Source organism: Eptatretus burgeri, chromosome 8 (assembly GCF_056783735.1).
Source record: "Eptatretus burgeri isolate ZD-2024b chromosome 8, Ebu_testis_v1, whole genome shotgun sequence".
Taxonomy (NCBI): domain Eukaryota; kingdom Metazoa; phylum Chordata; class Myxini; order Myxiniformes; family Myxinidae; genus Eptatretus; species Eptatretus burgeri.
The window spans coordinates 105,211,827-105,231,280 of NC_140968.1; the positions used below are offsets into that span (position 1 = coordinate 105,211,827).

At 41.8% G+C, this 19,454-nt stretch overlaps 1 protein-coding gene across 4 annotated transcripts in view; it reads right to left on the minus strand.

The window, feature by feature from the left end:
- LOC147022483 (acid-sensing ion channel 1-like) overlaps positions 1-19,454 on the minus strand; it is a 545,466-nt gene that overhangs the window by 232,360 nt on the left and 293,652 nt on the right. Inside the window, exon 1 of one of the 4 annotated variants that reach the window (XM_085893421.1) lies at positions 15,263-16,676. The exons of the other annotated variants lie outside the window; for them this stretch is intronic. Within the exon in view, the coding sequence (XP_085749547.1) occupies positions 15,263-16,045 (783 nt within the window). The 5' untranslated portion in view covers positions 16,046-16,676. Of the gene's footprint in view, positions 1-15,262; positions 16,677-19,454 lie in introns of those variants that run through there. 4 annotated transcript variants of the gene reach the window in all.

A 19,454-nucleotide genomic window follows, 5' to 3' on the forward strand; every position in this document is an offset into this window, starting at 1 on the left:
GCTTGACTCTAAGTCTCTGTACGGGATTGGACCTCACGTGCAATTAGTGTTTGAAATGTTCTTTATTTTATGGCTGGAATCATGGTCCGGAAAGCGAGTGCCAAATGTGCAGCTCAATTTCCATCTCACGGCACCTTGAACAAAGTTATATAATAAACCGGGGATATTGAAAAACAAATTGCTGCCGTTCATAATGTGCCACCCGGTGGCATGTTAGCAATACCGTAGCATACTGCGTAAGAGGGAAGGGTGTGCACCGATGGCGAAGGCTTGAACGAGAAATTAATATCCCACCATCGATAACTCCAAGAAAGGTGTGTGTGTGTGTGTGTGTGTGTGTGTGTGTGTGTGTGTGTGTGTGTGTGTGTGTGTGTGTGTGTGTGTGTGTGTGTGTGTGTGTGTGTGTCGCCATTTTTCTCAGAGGTGGTCTAACGGATCTTTGTCAAATTTTCACAGGTTCGTTCATCAGTGAGTGTCGGACTGTTTTAAGGAAACTTTTTTTAAATTGGATTTTTGGGGGATTTATATGTTTTTTTATTTAAATCGCTCTGTCGTGTGCAAGCCTTTGTCGCTATGTGAAAGGTAATGTTAAATGATCCCCGACCCCATTACTTCTTGGATGTTAAGAAGTGTTTTTGGTTCCCCTACAAAACAAAAAATAAATCAAAATTTGACTTTTTCAAAATGCCACCAGGATTACATCAGCATCGGGAACACCGGGTACCCCTGCTAGTTAGAAATAAGGCAATTATATCTGTATTTCAATAACGTGCGTGTTTGAAAATGTGTGCACGTGTGTGTGTGTGTGTGTATGTGTGTGTGTGCATGTGTGTTTGTACGTCTGAAAAGCATAGAAAAAAACAGGGTTGGTCCAATCTCCACCAAATTTTGTGTACCTGTTGGTAGTACCCAGGGTCAGGTCATGACGACAACCCCCCCCCCCCCCGATGCAATGGAAAAGGGGGACGGCTTAAGATTTTCGCCTATACATGTGCCATGGTGCAAGTGGTTTACTGACCCCTGCTGCAGACAGAGGGGGATTATTAGCCACGGCACAAAATATATTTGCCCCACTATCCCAAACTCCAAGTCTAACAGCACTAAAAACCAACAAAATCAATTCTTTCCATGTTTTACATTTTCGACAAGTGTGTATTGCACTTGGCATAGGATCGTGCAAAGGCAACAATTATACTTATAAATGAGAAAGAGAAAAAGAGAGGAAGAGTTAACTAACTGAATACACAGGAAGTTTTTGCTTCTTGTGAAGTTCTTCAAACAAGAGTGATTAAAAACTCTAACAGAATAAGGTACAAGTTAATTAAGATAGCGATTCGTCGATTAGTCTATTGAGATACATAGAACACGTCCAATGGTAATGTAGAGGACGATTGCCATCAGCCAGTACACTCTTTCTCCAAAGATTCTCTTTCCTCCAAACAAATTTTTTCACCGAGAACCCTTCCTGCCTAGTTCATCAATTTATGCACCTTTATCAAATCAACGTTCCTGAGGCTACTGTACCAGAAAATACAACCAAAGAGAATGGTACTCTCCGCATTACAATCCTACATAAAAGTATCATAATTATGGAATCTACTCTGAAAGATTTAAATTTTATAAGGAAGTGAACTCACGAGTGTCCTTTGACCACAACATGTCAGCATTGTTCTCCCCAGTTTAACCGATCATTGACTACGGTGCCTCGACGCCTATAGCTAGCGACCATCTGTATGTCCACATCATCGATCACAACAGGAACATCGTCAATTAATTTCCTCCAAAAACCCACAATCAAATCTTACTAATTATACCTACTTGTATGTTGAAAAAATAAAAAGGGAGTTGGTGTTTCTTGGAGCATTTCGTGAGTATCTCATTCGTTGAGATTTTAAGCTCTCCTGTTTTTTTTTCCCTAAAACTAATTGCAATGCGATGGATTATCGAAAATAAATCAAAATGTTTATCCACTAAAAGGGTCCACGTTTGGATAGTGAAACTTAAAAGCCTGTAATTTTTGTTTTCTTCGTCAGTGCCATTGAAATGTTGCTATCATTTAATACGACTACTACGTGTGCAGGGTTTGTAATGAATATTTGACCTTAATTTGCAAATCAAGCATCATTCATACACAACAAGTTGGTATTGCAGGAGAATCTGTTTCGGTTCATTTCAAGAATACATGCTTAATGGATTGCCAGATTGATGGCCCTCCAAAGCAAAGTGTTTATTTGTTTTACATGCACAATGAATTGAAGACTCGACCGAGGAATCTGCACGTACACGTGGGACAAAGACATCAGGAGACATCGGCACATCGGAGAAACCCCGTTGAACCACAGGATCAGCTGAAGGAAACGGACAAGTGGACAGAGTGAGCACAACCTGAACTCAAGATCCAAGCATCGTGAGCTCAGGTTCTCAGATGGGAACGAGAAATCGACAATATCGAGACAGATTTGTGCCCATGGGCATCTGATGAACCTTTATTGAATTATCAGCGAACTGCTAACCATGTTCCTTCGGCACATAATAAATGATCCCATCGGAAAACCCGATTACATGTCATGCAGGTGCAATATTCGATTTCAAATAATGGACCTGATAAAAAACCAGCTCTGAGCTGCTAACCATGAGCAAAAGTGAAACATCTCCACTCAAGATGTAAAAAGGAAAGCTTTGAGTGATGATGTAGAGTTCCTTCACATAAGCATGTAACCTATTACAGTGATCACCAGTCAACGGAACCGCATCAAAGGTAGTTTTAGGATGTGAGTAAGCACAGGTAAAACCACGATGTTTACAATCAAAATCCTGATTCCATGATGGCCTTAAATCGTCTCATTGATTTTTGAATTATTGATATCTGCAACTCAATTCCTGGATCCTGTATATTGAGCGAACACAAAACTGGTTTGTGAAAAGAGGTTAAAGTAATATCGTACTTTTAGATTGAAAGCTCGTAGCCAGTGGCAGGGATCGAGTTTACATTAATTGAGCCTATATGGTCCACTGTAGGATGAAGGTCTCCCTCATCTCATGTTCAGGGATGTTTGGACACACAGCATACCTGCCAAAATGTGGGTTGGGGAGAGTGAGCAGCCACGGGAATCAAATCAATGAATAATGGTCTGTAACGACTTGACCGAACAGCCAGCTCAGCGATTGAATAGAGTGCAAGTCATGGATGATGTGCAGGAATCCTTGTATGCGGTTATGGTGGTGAACAGTGGTGGCTCTGTGGTTTGGATGTTGTGCAGTTTCCACGAAATTTAATACAAATAAAAATGTGGTTCTTGGACAGCAAAGTCATCGTCAGACACAAGGCAATACAATGGAATACTCGTCTATGTGGAGGTGAGTGTCAGAAAAGTTAAACATTCGATTGTACAAAGTAAAAGCTGATACAAAAAAATCCTTGATGTGTGGAGCTATTGTGAGTATCTGTTCAAATAACCTTTCGAACTCCCCGACGATGAATTAAGCATCACGTGATATTGTTCACATTTTTATTTTTGTGGTTCAGCTCTGTTAATAATGGTAGTTAAATTGTTCAGTTAATAGAACATGAGACAGGGCTTTAAAATAACTTTAAAAATGATGCCCCATGTCACGTCACATCACGTCACGTCACGTCACGTCACACACACACACCTATACACATATACACACACATGTACACACAAACATATACACACATCCATACATACATATATATATATATATATATATATATATATATATATATATATATATATATATATATATACATACATTTACATATATATATATATATATATATATATATATATATATATGTATACATATACATACATTTACACACATATATACATATACATACATTTACATATATATATATATATATATATATATATATATATATATATATATATATATATATATATATATATATATATATATATATACATATACATCTCCATACATTTCCACACATATATACATATACATGTACATACAATAACACACATATATACATACATTTCCACACATATATACATATACATACATTTACACACATATATACATATACATACATTTACATATATATATATATATATATATATATATATATATATATATATATATATATATATATATATATACACATACACACACACACACAAAGATACACCAGGTGTGTGTATGTTTGTGTGTATGTATATGCCAGGTAGAGGATTTGTGGGCATCAATACAAAGATGTGAACAAGTTATCTGAGCCAAGTCTCGAGTCTTTAATTAGGATTTGGGGCACGAGCAAACTCCAGCAATGTTACAATCCCCTAATGAGGGTCTTACGCCAACTTTCCAACATTCGTGAGTTTAACTCGTGCTGCTGTCATAATCCCAAATCACAAACCAGGCACCAAGCTTACACTCCAATGGTGGTAACAGATTCAACAAAAACTGTAATGAGGGATAGGGAGAACAGGAATAAGGCACGTGTGTCACACTGTTCTCTACAATTCATAACCCGATATATCAGGAAACAACATCAGTTGGTGGAGCCTCTCTTCCTCGGCCGAAAGAGAGACGGAGCTTGGACTCCGTTTAAATTTAAAAGAGGTCACACTGCTCACTCATTCTTCATTTAATGGATTAATTTATCTGCTTACGGAATTTAAACACAATCGACATTATAATATACATATTATAGAGCAGTGCGGTGTGTAAGCAACTACTCGGGTGCATCGGACATGCACACACAATAAATATAAGATTTATAGGCAACATTTGATGATGTGCCTTTTTTGTATACATGGTCGAGGCTCATGGAAGAGCTCGTACGAGTTCACGGAACGGGTCGGGACGTAACAGGACAAAACGGACAGAAGAGAGAGGAGGGAAACACCAACAGCAGAGCCAAAGGACAAGACAGAAGGAGGCGGACAAACAATGGGTGTGAGGAGGAATGGGGGGGGGGCAGGAGAGGATGCATGGGGTGGACAAGATGGAATCAGAAAGGAACTCTCAGGAGGGAAACTGGAAATTTGGAAGGAGGGGTCAGAGTGGGTTAAGGAGGGTAGAAAATATTGTTGCATGGAAAAAAAAAGGGAGGGTCCATAGCTACTGTCATGGCCAAAAATATTGGCACCCTTGTACTTTTTTCAAATAATTCACAATTTCTTCAAAAAGATTTGTTCAAATTAAAAAATCTTTTGTTCTCCACAGATGTGTTTGTTTGGTTTGCAGTGGAACGAAACAAAAAAGGTGAAAAAATTACTAAATTTTTGCTTATTGCACACAGAAATCCGAAAATGGCCCCGACAATATTATTGGCACCTTTTAGAAGTTGTTGCTCCTTATCTTTTTGTTATAGTTGTGGAATACATTCTCAGGCAGTCAGTAGAGACCATGAAAGAGAAAGGAATTGACATCAAGCCAAAAAGATCAAATCGTGACAGAGATAAGCATCTCACAGACCTTGACTATGCAGATGGCGTCGCCTTAACAGCGACACTTTTGAAGGATGCTCAAGTCCTTCTAATTTCTGTTGAGGATGCTTCAGCTACGGTCGGTCTGTTTCTAAATGCCAAGAAAACAGAATACATGACAGTAAATTTGGATGCTGATCATCTACCAATCTTCTCCAAGAATGGCTAACATCTAAATGAAGACAGAGACTTTAAGTACTTCGGGTCTTATGTTGCTGACTTCAAGAAGGACTTCATATCACGCAAAGGTCAAGCCTGGAGTGCATGTAACCAGCTGCAGCACATCTGGCAGTCTAACATTTCAAGATCTACCAAACTTTCGTAGAGAACATACTCTTATATGGATCAGAGACACGGACCATGAAGAAGGCCCTGCAGGACCGGCGCGATGGCACATATACTCGGCTTCTTATGAGAGTACAGAACATCAGCTGGCGGGAACACAGAACAAAAGCAGAGATCAACGGAGACATACCACCCATTTCTACCATTGTAGCTCGTCGCAGAATACGTTTTGCTGGTCACTGTTTCCGCACCAAAGACCAAATTATATCTGACGCGATCTGCTTGAGATTGCCTTGCCCAACCAGAGGAAGAAGGCCACTGAACTACATCGACTGCGTAGCAAGGGATATCCAGCATGACAAAGCGGACATGCAGACACTGATGATGGACAAAGACTCATGGCACGGCATTGTGAACTCTATCTCGGAGGAGGAGGAGGAGGAGTAGTAGTAGTAGTAGTAGTAGTAGTAGTAGTAGTAGTAGTAGTAGTAGTAGTAGTAGTAGTAGTAGTAGTAGTAGTAGTAGTAGTAGTAGTAGTTGTTAGAAATAATTAGATTTCAAGCAGGTGATTCTCATTTACTTTGGAATTTAACTCACCTGTGGTGAGTTGCAGGTGCCTGCAAAATAAAAATCACTCATTCAACCAGTTTCAATTGAGAAAAGGAGTCATTCTGCTGTTTTGTGTCACTGTGTGTACCACGATGAGAATGGAGAAAAGAATGAAAACCAGGGAATTGTCTGAGGAGGTCAGACACAAGATTATAGCCAAGCATGGACAATCTCAAGGTGACAAGTCCATCTCCAGAGACCTTGATGTTCTTGTGTCCACCGTACGCAATGTTATCAGGAGGTTTAAGGCCCAGGGTACTGTAGCCAACCTCCCTGGACGTGGCCGCAAGAGAAAACATGATCGAAGATTGCAGCGAAGGATTCGAATGGTGGAGAAAGCACCTCAGTCACATGCCAAACAGATTCAAGCTGACCTTCACACACATGGTACAACAGTTTAAACTCACACCATCCGTCACCAACTCAATGAAAGGGGGTTCTATGGAAGGAGACCCATGAGGACCCCGCTGCTGAGAGACACAGAGCCATAAGAAAGTCTGACTGGAGTTTGCCCAAACACATTTGAACAAGCCACTGGGAGAATGTCTTGTGGACAGATGAGACCAAATTAGAGCTTTTTGATAAAGCACATCATCGCCATGTTTACAGAAAACAAAATTAAGCTTTCAAAGAAAAGAACACCTTCCCTACACTCAAACATGGAGGAGGTTCAGGTGATGTTTTAGGGTTGCTGTGCTGCCTCTGGCACTGGGTGCCTTGAATGTGTGCACGGCATCATGAAAACAAGAGATTACCAAGGAGGAATTTTGGAGCACAATGTTCAACCCAGTGTCAGAAAGATGGGTCTCCGTCATAGGTCATGGGTCTTGCAGCTTGACAATGTCTCCAAACACACTTCAAAGAGCACCCAGGAATGGTTCAACACAAAACACTGGACTGTTCTGGGGTGGCCAGCAATGAGTCCAGATCTAAATCCCATTGAACATCTGTGGGGAGATCTGAAAACAGCAGTTGGGAGAAGGTGCCCTTCAAATCTGGGAGAACTGGAGCAGTTTACACAAGAAGAGTGGGACAAACTACCAGTAGAGACGTGTAGGAAGCACATTCATGGACATAGGAAGTGTTTCACTGCAGTTATTTTGTCCAAAAGCTGTGATACCAAATATTAAGTTGAGGGGGTCAATCATTTTATCAATGCCATTTATTTTCATTTTCTGATTTGAAAGGATTTATTGAGTTCTGAATCAAAAAACAAAGGTTCTGTAATATTAACAGTGAAATAAAGAATTGTGGAGACAAAATACTTTGGTCAATTTCAACTTATTTATCGAGAAAATTGTGAGTTATTTGAAAAAAGTATAAGGGTGCCAATATTTTTGGTCACGACTGTAGACTGTGTTAAATGTAACATGGTCTGTGTGTTTCAAGTAGGTTACAATGCCATGTATTTAGTCAGGATCGTCAGAGTAATATTACATGTGTAAACACCTTTTGTTTGTGGGTGGGGTCTTTATCAAAGGCTTTTGAGACAACCAAAGCAACTTGTTCATCTTCACCCTTGAGCTCCTGTGCCATGTTGAAATGATCCGTCATTAAGGATAGCAGATCACCACTAGAGCGAGAATGGTGAAGGCCATACTGGCATTCAGTGAGAAGGTCATTGTCCTCCAGATGACTGAGAAGTTGTTCATTGATGAAGCATTCAAAGACCTTACTTATTACAGGAAGCAGGCTGATGGGGCGAGAGTTGCTTGGTTCAGAATGCTAAACAGCATCCTTGAAAACAGGGACAACAGAAGCCACTTTCCAGGATGAAGGAAACACCGAAGCACACAAGCACAGGTTGTGTAGCTTGGCAAGAATTGATGACAGTTCAGGACAACACATCCTCAATACAATTACAGGGATTCCATCAGGACCAGTCGCTTTTGAGGTATCTCGAGTATGAATAATTGTGGTAGCCTTCTTAGGAGTGATAAATTGGTAAATGGAACTGGAATATCAGAGTCTGTCCGAGATGGAAAATCAGGAAGAGGGTGTCCCTGATCATCGAGGGTAGAATTAGAAACAAGGTGATTTGAAAAGAGGTTAGCCTTATCCAGAGACGAAGTACCAACCTCAGGCCCATGAAAGAGAGGAGGTACAGAAGATTTATTGAGGTTGAGTCCACTGTTTGCAATCCGCCAAAAGTCCCTCGAGCCAAGTCAGAATGGAATCGACTACAGAATCCGCATATTGCTCCTTAACATCCTCAAGAACTCTTTCGCAGATGTTACTTGCTTTGTGGAACAGACATTTGGACTCCAGAGATCCTTGCACATGGTACTGCTTGAAATGGTGGTTGTGATGAGCAATTGCTTATGTACAAGCCAGAGTGAACCATGGATGGGAATGAACCTTAACTTGATAGATACATGAGGGAATATAAATATCCATACCAGTGCAAATCCATTGGGACAATTCCTCGGCAGCCATATCAGGACCAAGACTAAATAAAAAGCTGAGATCCACGGCACATCAGCAAGAAATGAATAAAATCCATCCCAATCAGATTTCCCAAACTGAAACACAGTGTAGTGAAAAGGATGCACTGGGGTTTAGAATGAGGAGTAAGAGACACAAACACAAACAGTGGAATGATCTGAGTTACCAACTGGAGGAAGGACATCGGCAACACAATCACCAGGTTTAGAACACAAAAAGAGATCAAGCAGGTATCTTCCATCAGAAGCACGGTCAGGAATATGAGTGGAGAGAAAACAATTTGGGTGAAATTTTGAGAAATTGAGAAATTTTAGGTATCGATGTCAGGAGTGTCAGTATTACAACAGTATGATGAGTGTACCAGCCATTCCTTGCGATGAACGTTGAAGTCACCAAATGTCATGATGTGTGCAGAAGGGTGGAGTAAAATAACCCTGTCAATGCTGTCTGAGATCTCCGAGCACAGCACAAGCGGGAAAGGAAGGCGAGTGATACAGAAAGAAGCGATATGTTGTTGAATGCAGGAGAGCAAGACAGATAGTCCTTAACATAGATACCAAGACCATGAGAAGGAGGAGAAGACCAAGACTTGAAAGAATCGGAGGAGATGCCACTGTCCAACCGACACCCAGATGGAGCCAGCAGGTCAGGTGAGTTAAGCTGAACAAATGATTGCATGGAAGAAAAGTTGGAGCGAAATTCCCTGATATTGGAGAAACAAAAAACATTAATAAAGATTTGAGGGTCGCTGCGCACAAGCTGGTGGATTGGCATGTGCAGGTAGAGATCCATTATTCTTAGATTGTATAACTATATTCTGATTCAGAAAAAAACATGAAAGAAGAAGAAGAAGAAGAAGAAGAAGAAGAAGAAGAAGAAGAAGAAGAAGAAGAAGAAGAAGAAGAAGAAGAAGAAGAAGAAGAAGAAGAAGAAGAAGAAGAAGAAGAAGAAGAAGAAGAAGAAGAAGAAGAAGAAGAAGAAGAAGAAGAAGAAGAAGAAGAAGAAGAAGAAGAAGAAGAAGAAGAAGAAGAAGAAGAAGAAGAAGAAGAAGAAGAAGAAGAAGAAGAAGAAGAAGAAGAAGAAGAAGAAGAAGAAGAAGAAGAAGAAGAAGAAGAAGAAGAAGAAGAAGAAGAAGAAGAAGAAGAAGAAGAAGAAGAAGAAGAAGAAGAAGAAGAAGAAGAAGAAGAAGAAGAAGAAGAAGAAGAAGAAGAAGAAGAAGAAGAAGAAGAAGAAGAAGAAGAAGAAGAAGAAGAAGAAGAAGAAGAAGAAGAAGAAGAAGAAGAAGAAGAAGAAGAAGAAGAAGAAGAAGAAGAAGAAGAAGAAGAAGAAGAAGAAGAAGAAGAAGAAGAAGAAGAAGAAGAAGAAGAAGAAGAAGAAATTGGTCAAAGTTGCCCAAACTAATTCACAAGCCAGTCCAAAAGACTCAACAGGGTCCCACAAACACATGTGAACACATTGTTGTAACAATGCCACCCTGATGGCCTCGGGGATACAACCCAAAATGGCTGCACAGACCACCCCCATGCATGTCCATGGCAGGACAACCATTTCGACATTTTACACCTGTTGATAGATCAGCCTCTCAAAGCATCACCAAAGAGTTCAGGATCCTGCACGACTCGGCGGCCATGACCTACATGGTCGGCGGCATGTTTATTTCTGGTACCCTTCAGAGAGAAAGAATTCATCAGATTCCACAGGGAGTGCTGGACAAGAAAGACGCAGAATAACTGAGATGAGAAATGGCAGAATGGAGGAAAATAAAGGAGAATATGAATTGGAAGAAGAAGACTGGCTTTGCCATTCACCTTGTCCTGAAACAAGGAAAATCCTCTTCATTGGACTGCTGTGAAGGTGGGGGCGCCCAGTCCAGGTGAAAAATAACTTTTCCTACCCCCAAATATGTGACTATTCGAAGTCTGGCTCCTACCCATTGACCTGCCTGACTGGGTAAGACCTACCAGGAGCAAAGCTCCCGCCAGTATAGCTCTCCGGGTCACAGGAGCACACAAGCTTCCCCACTACGATCAAAGTGGAAGTCACAATCAGGGAAGAAATGGCTCTCATCGTCTCGCTCCTGCCTTCCAAAGCGGGCTGCATTGAGTCCTGCGTCGGCACATCAGAGACAAAGGAAAATCCCACCTCCAAAATGTAATGTTTGTTTGAGTGTGATGTGGGGTGCCTGGAGTGGATTAGGTGTCGTTCTTCATTTCTCATCATTGTATGCAAGTTTGCATGATCACATATACCTCTTTGTGTCTTTTGATTCGCTTGGTATGTTCCGAACTGCTCGTCTCGTACACCTTTATCCCCACATATTCGTTACAAATAAATCCTTCAATGGGTAAGAAAATGTGTTTGAGCCATCTGCTTCCCGTGCGTGTGCCGTCAATTGTGGCTCATTTAGGCGACCTTGGGGTACGGTAAAGAATCATAATTAAATTAAGTAATGGACCGTTTCACCATTTTTCGCGACCGGTGGTCCCAGTGCTGAGGTTGACGTGTTGACGGACCCTCAGATGTGACAATATCATGGTATTGGATTGGGGATGATCTGAGATAGTGGTGAACAGCGGTCTTTAAGACCTGGAGGGAAGAATGAGATTGAAGAGGATGTGGAAGTTGGTTCCAGAAGCGGGAAAAAAGAGGAACAAATGAGTGAAGGTGTGCAGTGATCCTGGATTTCAATAGTTTCATCAGAAGTAGGTTGATGGTAGACCATGTGAGCCCTGCATAAATCTGGGGTTGGGGGGGGGGGGGGTAAGGGACAAAGCATGGAAAGAGCAGAGGGCGAAAGACCTGAAAATGGACAGTAGAAGACAGAGAGATCACCGACCTGTCTGTGATGGCAAAGTGATTGGCCCATAGGCTTCATCGTGGGTCTTTGTGAGAAAGCTTTATACATTTGATGAAGTGGATTCTGTAAGCAACTATATAACTCAGTAAATGAATAATTAGAGATTAGAATTAGCTTTTTTTCAAGAAGTTTACAGCCATAGTAACTTTTAATGTAAATGCAGCAAAATATACAAGACAAGAAGCAGATGAGGCATGCGTTAGCAGTGCCTAGTAATCAGTTCAAGTGTAAACTACATTGTCTTGGGTCATGAGACCTGCCATGAGCAGAGCGAAGCTGCACTGCCGAACTTTTATATTTGGATTTTTTTTATTTTTTTTTTGTGGGATATAGGCTCGACTTGTATCGATGTCAAATTTCAGCTTTCTCACATACTTAGGAAGCACTAAACATTGATATCAGTGAGTCAGTGGTTCTAGAAGGAGCTTCATATGTTAGATATATCGACAACGCACACACACCCACAGAATTGGATGAGTACGTGAAAAGCTTAACAGACTACCGAATCCATTTTGTATGCAAACACAGAGACAGCAAACCAGAAAAGTTAACTCTCACCCACCAAGCAAAAACATTGCAAAAACAGGTGCAAATAGAAGATTTCACACATGAAACGGAAACAGCAATGAATATCGCCCCGATGGTTGCAAAAAAAGAGAAAAGAAATATATAAAACAAAATATCAACAGATGTACACTGACAACTAGGAAAATGACAAAAGAGCAGGAAGGTATAAAAAAAAAGAAGACAACGAGTTGGACAGATTGGGCATTGACAAAGAAGACTCTTTGGAATGGCTAAGAAGAGGTCAGCTCAACTGGAATGGAGAACGAATCAATATAAATGGGAAAGAACAAGGACACGACACAAATGGTTATAAAAGAATGGCAGGATTGAGCCAATCGGACAAGTGTCGGTTCTGCAAGGTAGAAACAGAAAGTACGAGCCACCTATCGGGATTTAAAAAAAAAAACTCATGTCAGAGCAGCTGTACACACAAAGGCACAACAAGGTATGTGGAGTAATCCATTGGTATATCTACGGAATCTTCAATATCCCAGTCCCAGAAAACTCATGGAAACATGAACCAAAATCGATAATTGAGAACAAGGAAGTAATGCTCACATACAACCTCATGATATGAACCCATCGAGCGTGAACATAGTAAACAAAGCATTGTGACTGGATATAGAACTCGGGTAGAAAAAAAAGAATAGAAGGCATTGCTTATTGTGGTGTCAGTACCCAGCGATTTTGGCCAAAACAACGCAGAAATGAAGAAAAAATCCAAATACAGTACCAAGACCCCCCCCCCCCAAAATGAAGAAAATAACCAAATACCAAGACCTTAGAACCTGAAGAGCACCAAAATTGTATCAGTGATAGTTTGAGCAACAAAAATTATGAAGACGAACATCACATAAATGTTAGAAAATGTCCCTGGGAATATGACTACAAACGAACTACAGTTGGAAGCTGTCCGGGGCTCAGTGACAATCCTGAAAAGGTCCCTCAGAACAAAATTTTGAGAACAATAAAACTTTACAACTTTGTCCATGAATCATGATCCCTTACTGAAAAAGAGGTGGATACTTGAAAACCTGGGAGGACTCCGTTCCATCTTCTGAAACCCGCATATGGAGATAACAATGAACGACACACACATTCTTTAAGAGACAATTCTCATTTCCCCCTTTCATATTATACACACAACACAAACAATATTATTATTACCTCCGCCACTGATGGTGACTGGAGGTTATGTTTTCACCCCGTTTGTCTGTCTGTCTGTGAACACGATATCTCAAAACATTATGGACGGATTAAGATGAAACTTGATCCACAGGTTGGGTTTGTGACAAGGACGAATTGATTAAATTTTGTTGAACATCCATATCTGGATATGAGAATTTTATAATTGAGCCTCTGCCTTTAGGAAAGGGGAAGGCATGCAGCTGTTGTTGGGGTTGTTTCTACAATTAGTGCCCCAAATTATTAATCGTGCCCCAGAGTTTATTCGACCCCGAGGAGTATGAAACCACCATTTAGGGGTTTTTTTGTTCTTGGACTCATAATTTCCAAAATTTCTGAGCTGTATCTCGGAGCCGACAAGGACTTTTGGAATGGAATTTGGCATCAATATAATAGGAATATAAAGTATGTGGGGTTGACAAAAAAATGTTTTGACCTTGACCTAATTTTAAGGTCATGACAATTATCGACATTTTAACATTTTTCACAACAATTCCACTGAGGTTTATCCAATCAGAACAAAATTGCCCTCCCTAGATAGCCGAGAGCAAAGCACTTTTGAATTTCATTTACGTCATACCCCATTGGGTTAAAGGTCAATTAAAGGTCTTACGTCCCTTGGATTACAAAACCACCATTTAGGATTTTCTTCCTTTTTTTTCTGCCAATGTCGAGGAATGAGATTTTGCATCAATAAAGGGAATAAAAATTATGCAGGGTTGAAATAATTTTTTTTGACGTTGACCTAATTTTGAGGTCATCATCCAATGAGAGACATTTTAACATTTTTCACCATAACTCGACGAAGGTTTGTCCGATCACAATGAAATTGCCCTCTTTGAAATAGCTGAGAACAAGCCGCATTTACAATTTAATGACATTACACCGCCCCGAGTTAAAGGTCAATGTCAAATGGCGGTCTGATAAAAATAACGCGGTCAAAGTCAACTGGCAGTCTGATAAAAAAACAAACATGTTTTTTGTCATTGCTCAATTTTGCAAATGTGGAATCTCAAAGACTGCTTGGCCTTCCAATATGTTATTGCATTATAATAGTGTACCTGCATTGAAATTGTGCACCTGATATTTGATTCGCGTCCTTGACCTACTTTTTTTGGATTGTGACCCAGTTAGCAAAAACACCTTGTTGATCACAACTTGAATAACTTTCCTTTGGTTTTCATGATGTTCAGTTTTATGGATAGAATGTAGATGGGGACACATTTTTATAATTTACACTCTATCTCGAAAGTAAATGTTGAAGGTCAAGGTTATATAATGGTCTGGAAAAAAAAAGACCATCATTGGATCGTGCGCCAAGGTTAAGTCGATTTGGTGATTGCATTGTGATCACAGATATCTCATTTTTAAGTGATTCTTCACAACTGAGAGACGGGGCCAAAAATGGTATATAGCATGATATTTCATAACGTTGTGGAGACGTTATGACAAAACTTGATGGAGGAGTTGGTTATGTGACAAGAACAAGTCGATTCAATTTTGGTTCAGGTCGGGATCCAGATCTTGCCTGTCAGTGGGAAACAAAACGTAAACTGTTCAGCCTGGTGGAGGTATGCACTCTCTCCACTGAATGGCGTTCTAGTTCAAGATTAATTTCCTTTCCCAAAAAGCAGAAACTTATATTTCCACGCATGCTACCTTTGCACCAAGGTGCTACCAGAAACAAACCGTGAACATGTGTTGTTTCCATGGAGTGGACAACAAACCGAAAATACAACCAGATGTCCAAAACGAGGGACCGGCTTTCGATGACAAGGAACAACACTCGGATCTTTCTCAATCCTCCTCCCAGCATATTTTTGACAGGGCAGCCACTCACCGTGATGAAGTCCTGTGGGCCACACTTGATGTTCCTGAAGCGACAAGAAAGGAGCATGTCGTCCAAGGAGTGTCCAAGGCGTTTAAACAGCTCTGGGCGTGGAACAGGCATCTGACGTGGAAGCAAAAATTGGCTGAAATTGGCTAGGTGAGTAAACCAACTGAGTCTTTGCACCTGGTCTTGCGCTGCCAAGGCCTGAAGAACCAGTGGATTCGCTGTCAGATTATAAGCGTAACGACCATGTGGGTTCACTGATGATGTCAACAGACCGAGACGGACACCTAGAGCCAACAGGTCCAACTTCGTGAGCTGGGGAAAGCGTACAGGATTATTGTTGCAAATGGTCACTGCAGGGAAGAGAAGCTGCTTTGGCAAATGTCTTTGAGTGCGAATCTGCTTGGGGTGATTCAGTAAGCGTTGGAAGGAGACTGAGGAAATAGTCAAGGTTAGTGCAAGGGCCAGCAAGAAGACAAGCATCCACAGGAAGCGCCGCCCAAATGAGAAACCTGGAGGTTCCCAGAGGTACCTTAAGCCATGTATCCTGAGCCGACACAAAAATGAGGTCGTTCTATCAGCCATCCCACCAGGCTGATCTCCCGTAGAGAACACCAACTCAGTAGTTGCATCGCTATGGTCCGACTCTCTCATTGGCGCATGCGATAGCTCCACAAACACACCTGTCCTATCACCAATATCAGTCGGTACCTCATTTTGGTTGTCCTTGGGTTCGTTGCGTAGTAGTTCAGTGGACATTGTGGCAAAGTGTCTGACGCTCTGAGCCATTTACAACTCGGTATGCCAATGGCAAGCAGTGAGGATGTTTCCAAGACACCTTGAAGCCAGCAGCAAATGGGACTGCGCCAAGGAAAGTCCATCAATTCCACTTCCAGTCAAGCAGCACCAGCAGTCACTCGATATGTATTGGAAGTACCTCACTTTCCAGCTTCCACAAAGAATCATGCCGGTACGAATTGCACAATCGGTCACGTTGGCAGCCCAGCGCATCATTGTGGCATTGTGCACACTTGCCAGGATGAGCAGAATATGTTTGTCACTCCAGTTGGAGGGCCCGGTGTGCCATGTGCGGGTACAATGAGGACCTAATCATCCATCGATTCGCCACGTCTCTGCAGAGCGAACCGCACTATCCGATCCCTGCACAGAGACCAAACTAAGAGGGCAGTCGCAATTCCACCCGTCACAATCAGCCTCCGAGTGTTTGCAGCGCCTCGTACTCACGACGGAGGCTGAAAGAGCAGTTTGGAGGAAGGGGCTTCGGGAATGATCCTCTCCTCCCTCCCTGGAGCCACTTTTGCTCAGCACGCGTGCGCTCACACCGTAGGGCTCTGAACATGCGGTTCGCACACATTCACAGCTCACTACTCTGCATCTTTATCCACTCCTTCCCCCCATATGATCTGCACCTCTGTACCCTTAACCCCCTCCCCATACAGCTTACCCCTCTATATCCTCACCCATCCCCATCATTACACTCCACCTCTCTATCTTTACACCTACCCCTCCCACATATGGCCTGTGCACACCTGCATCTTTCCTCCCTGCCCCCCCCCCGACTCACCCTTCGACATCCTCACTCTCACTTCACCTCCCCATAGAGCTCACCCATCTGCTTACTCCTCCCCCCCCCCAATCCATAAAGGGAGAGCGCTAGCTTTACTGGGTGGGGCTTGACTGGTCTGCACCGTATGCGTCAGCTGATGAAATGTCGCGGTGCTGCTCGTTAACTCGTGTGTTTATAATCGTCTTCAAAGGCACACATTAGAAACTCAAGTGCCTTGTCAGAGCAAGATCAATTTAACTATCGGGCGGAATAGAACAACGAGTTCCTGCTAATCCAGCTGGCATGTTTGTATAATTGTGGTCATGTCTCCTCGTCAAGTGCCGAAAGGTCCATCCAGTTATACAAGAAATGACATTCGAGTTTAAAATACTCCATCTCACAAACAACATTCTGATTTGCCTGTTCGAGGAAAACAATTATATTTCTTGTTAACCCTTCCAGTGACACCGATGGCACACAATCAAACAGCGTCGAAGCCGTTTCAACCTTGTACTTCAATACGATGAACCGATTCCGTCTACGTGTCAGATGAAGATAATGTTCACATTTCAACAAGAGAAGAAATGTTTAAAAAATATATATTTCCATTGAGGTAATTGTGTACAATTCATAATAATAATAAAAAAATTATTATTATTATAATTAACATCATCCTGCCTCGACACAGCATAAGGCTTGAACCACTTCTCTCCGATGATGATGATGATGATGATGATGATGATGATGATGATGATGATGATGATGATGATGATGATGATGATGATGATGATATCCTGAAGGAAGTCTCAGCGTACATAGTGAGTTTTATGTCTCATGAAGCCAGGGAGGCATTTCAAAGCACAACGCTCACAGAATGGACAACGAAATGATGACATTGATTCGCTTCCTCGTTTACTCACCTCAGTGGAGTCGGGAATTCCATTTACAAAACCCTTTGGACTCGGCTGTTCAATGCACAAGGACAATGGGACAGTTGTCACAACAACCGCATCCAGAAACTGAGGCCCATACATTCCCTTTGTTGGAATTCCTTATCATGGAATTCAGGTTCCAAAAGAACATTTGCATAAAATAAAATAAACATGAGAATATTGTACACCGTCTAATAATAAACTTGAAATGACGTGTGGAATTGTATTGTTCCCCAATGTCCTCGTCCCAACTGGGATATGGAAGCCGAAAGATGTCAGCTGACACTTGAAATGACTGAAGGGATGGAGGAGCAGGATGAAAGGTGGAAAATCTGGAAGGTGTGAGGAATGGAGGTGAGCTGTCAAACCTGGACACCAGATGACAAATGTGGAGTGGGTTGAACAAAGAGTGTGTTTCACTAAGCTGGGGTGAAAGCCCCCAAATCCACCAGAAGTGGCAAAGGAGCTTGTGCAAATGTCTGCCTCCCTATTGGACACTCCCAATGACACTCAATTTTCGAATTGACAGCAAAGACAAGTGCCAGGTGCGACGCAGGGGTGCTGGCCCAAAGTGACGAGCTGCACTCAATCAAGCTCCTCATGAATGGATGTTGTGGGTAGTTGAGGAGAAACTAAGGATGACTTGACTTTGAAGAGGATGTTGAGGTGGCATTTGCCATTTGACGACATGACATTTGTCTGGGTTGACGTACACATACCATGCGGTGCCAAAGCTCCGATTAGATGAAGTTTTGGTTTCAGTTTGTTTGTCACATGGATCAGAATCTGCACGTGGAGTCATCAACAAAGTGATCCAGTATTGAGGATTCTCCAAGGAGATGGAATTGTCATCTTTGTAAATCAGAAAAGGAATGGGCTTTGAAGACTTCCCGGACGAACAACCACCTCGAAAGGAGTGGAAGAGAAGACATCATGGAGAGCACCGTTCCCCATACTCATATGGAGAGGCTTTAGATCATTGAAGGGGAAAAAAAAACAACAAACTTCACAAACAACTCAAAACAAGCCCAACGTGCAGTCTGGATATTGTTTTGCAGTTTGTACTTTATTACTCACCCATTATTTCTCGAAGCCCTCCGTGCAGCAGAAGTGTTCGATGCCATGCACGAACAATCTTTATGGGTGGAATAAGCAACATCCACAAAACGGAATGCCACAGACAAATGTGGACAACTCAGTTATAGTCGGATATCTGTTTGATTTGAGCAAACAAAGTGCAACACAAGGCACTCGGTGGAGAACATCCGACTTGCATGCTGTCATTGCTTCTCGAGTAGATGTCCAATACTGATGTGGAAGGAAATTATTGACCTTAAACAAATGGACTTTCTCTGCTTACAGTGTCCCTCACACGTCCGACTACGGTTGGTTGTACATTCCGTCACCATGACGACATGGACAATGGAATGTGATTGTTGTAAAGAATCTCTGCTGTGTGAGGAATGAGTGTGCATGAAAATTCCTAATCCGGCTGCATCTCACCTCGCCTCCTTTAACGGCCAATGGTGATTATTATTGGAGCCACAAACCGGAGCCATGACCTCTCCACCGTGTGTGATCCTGGGCTCGGGATAACACCCACATCTACAACTGAGATGTACATCGTCCTCAAAGTACAGACATTGTCAAAGTACTTTCATCTGCAGCACATGGTGTCTGCACTGCATTGAAGCTGTCG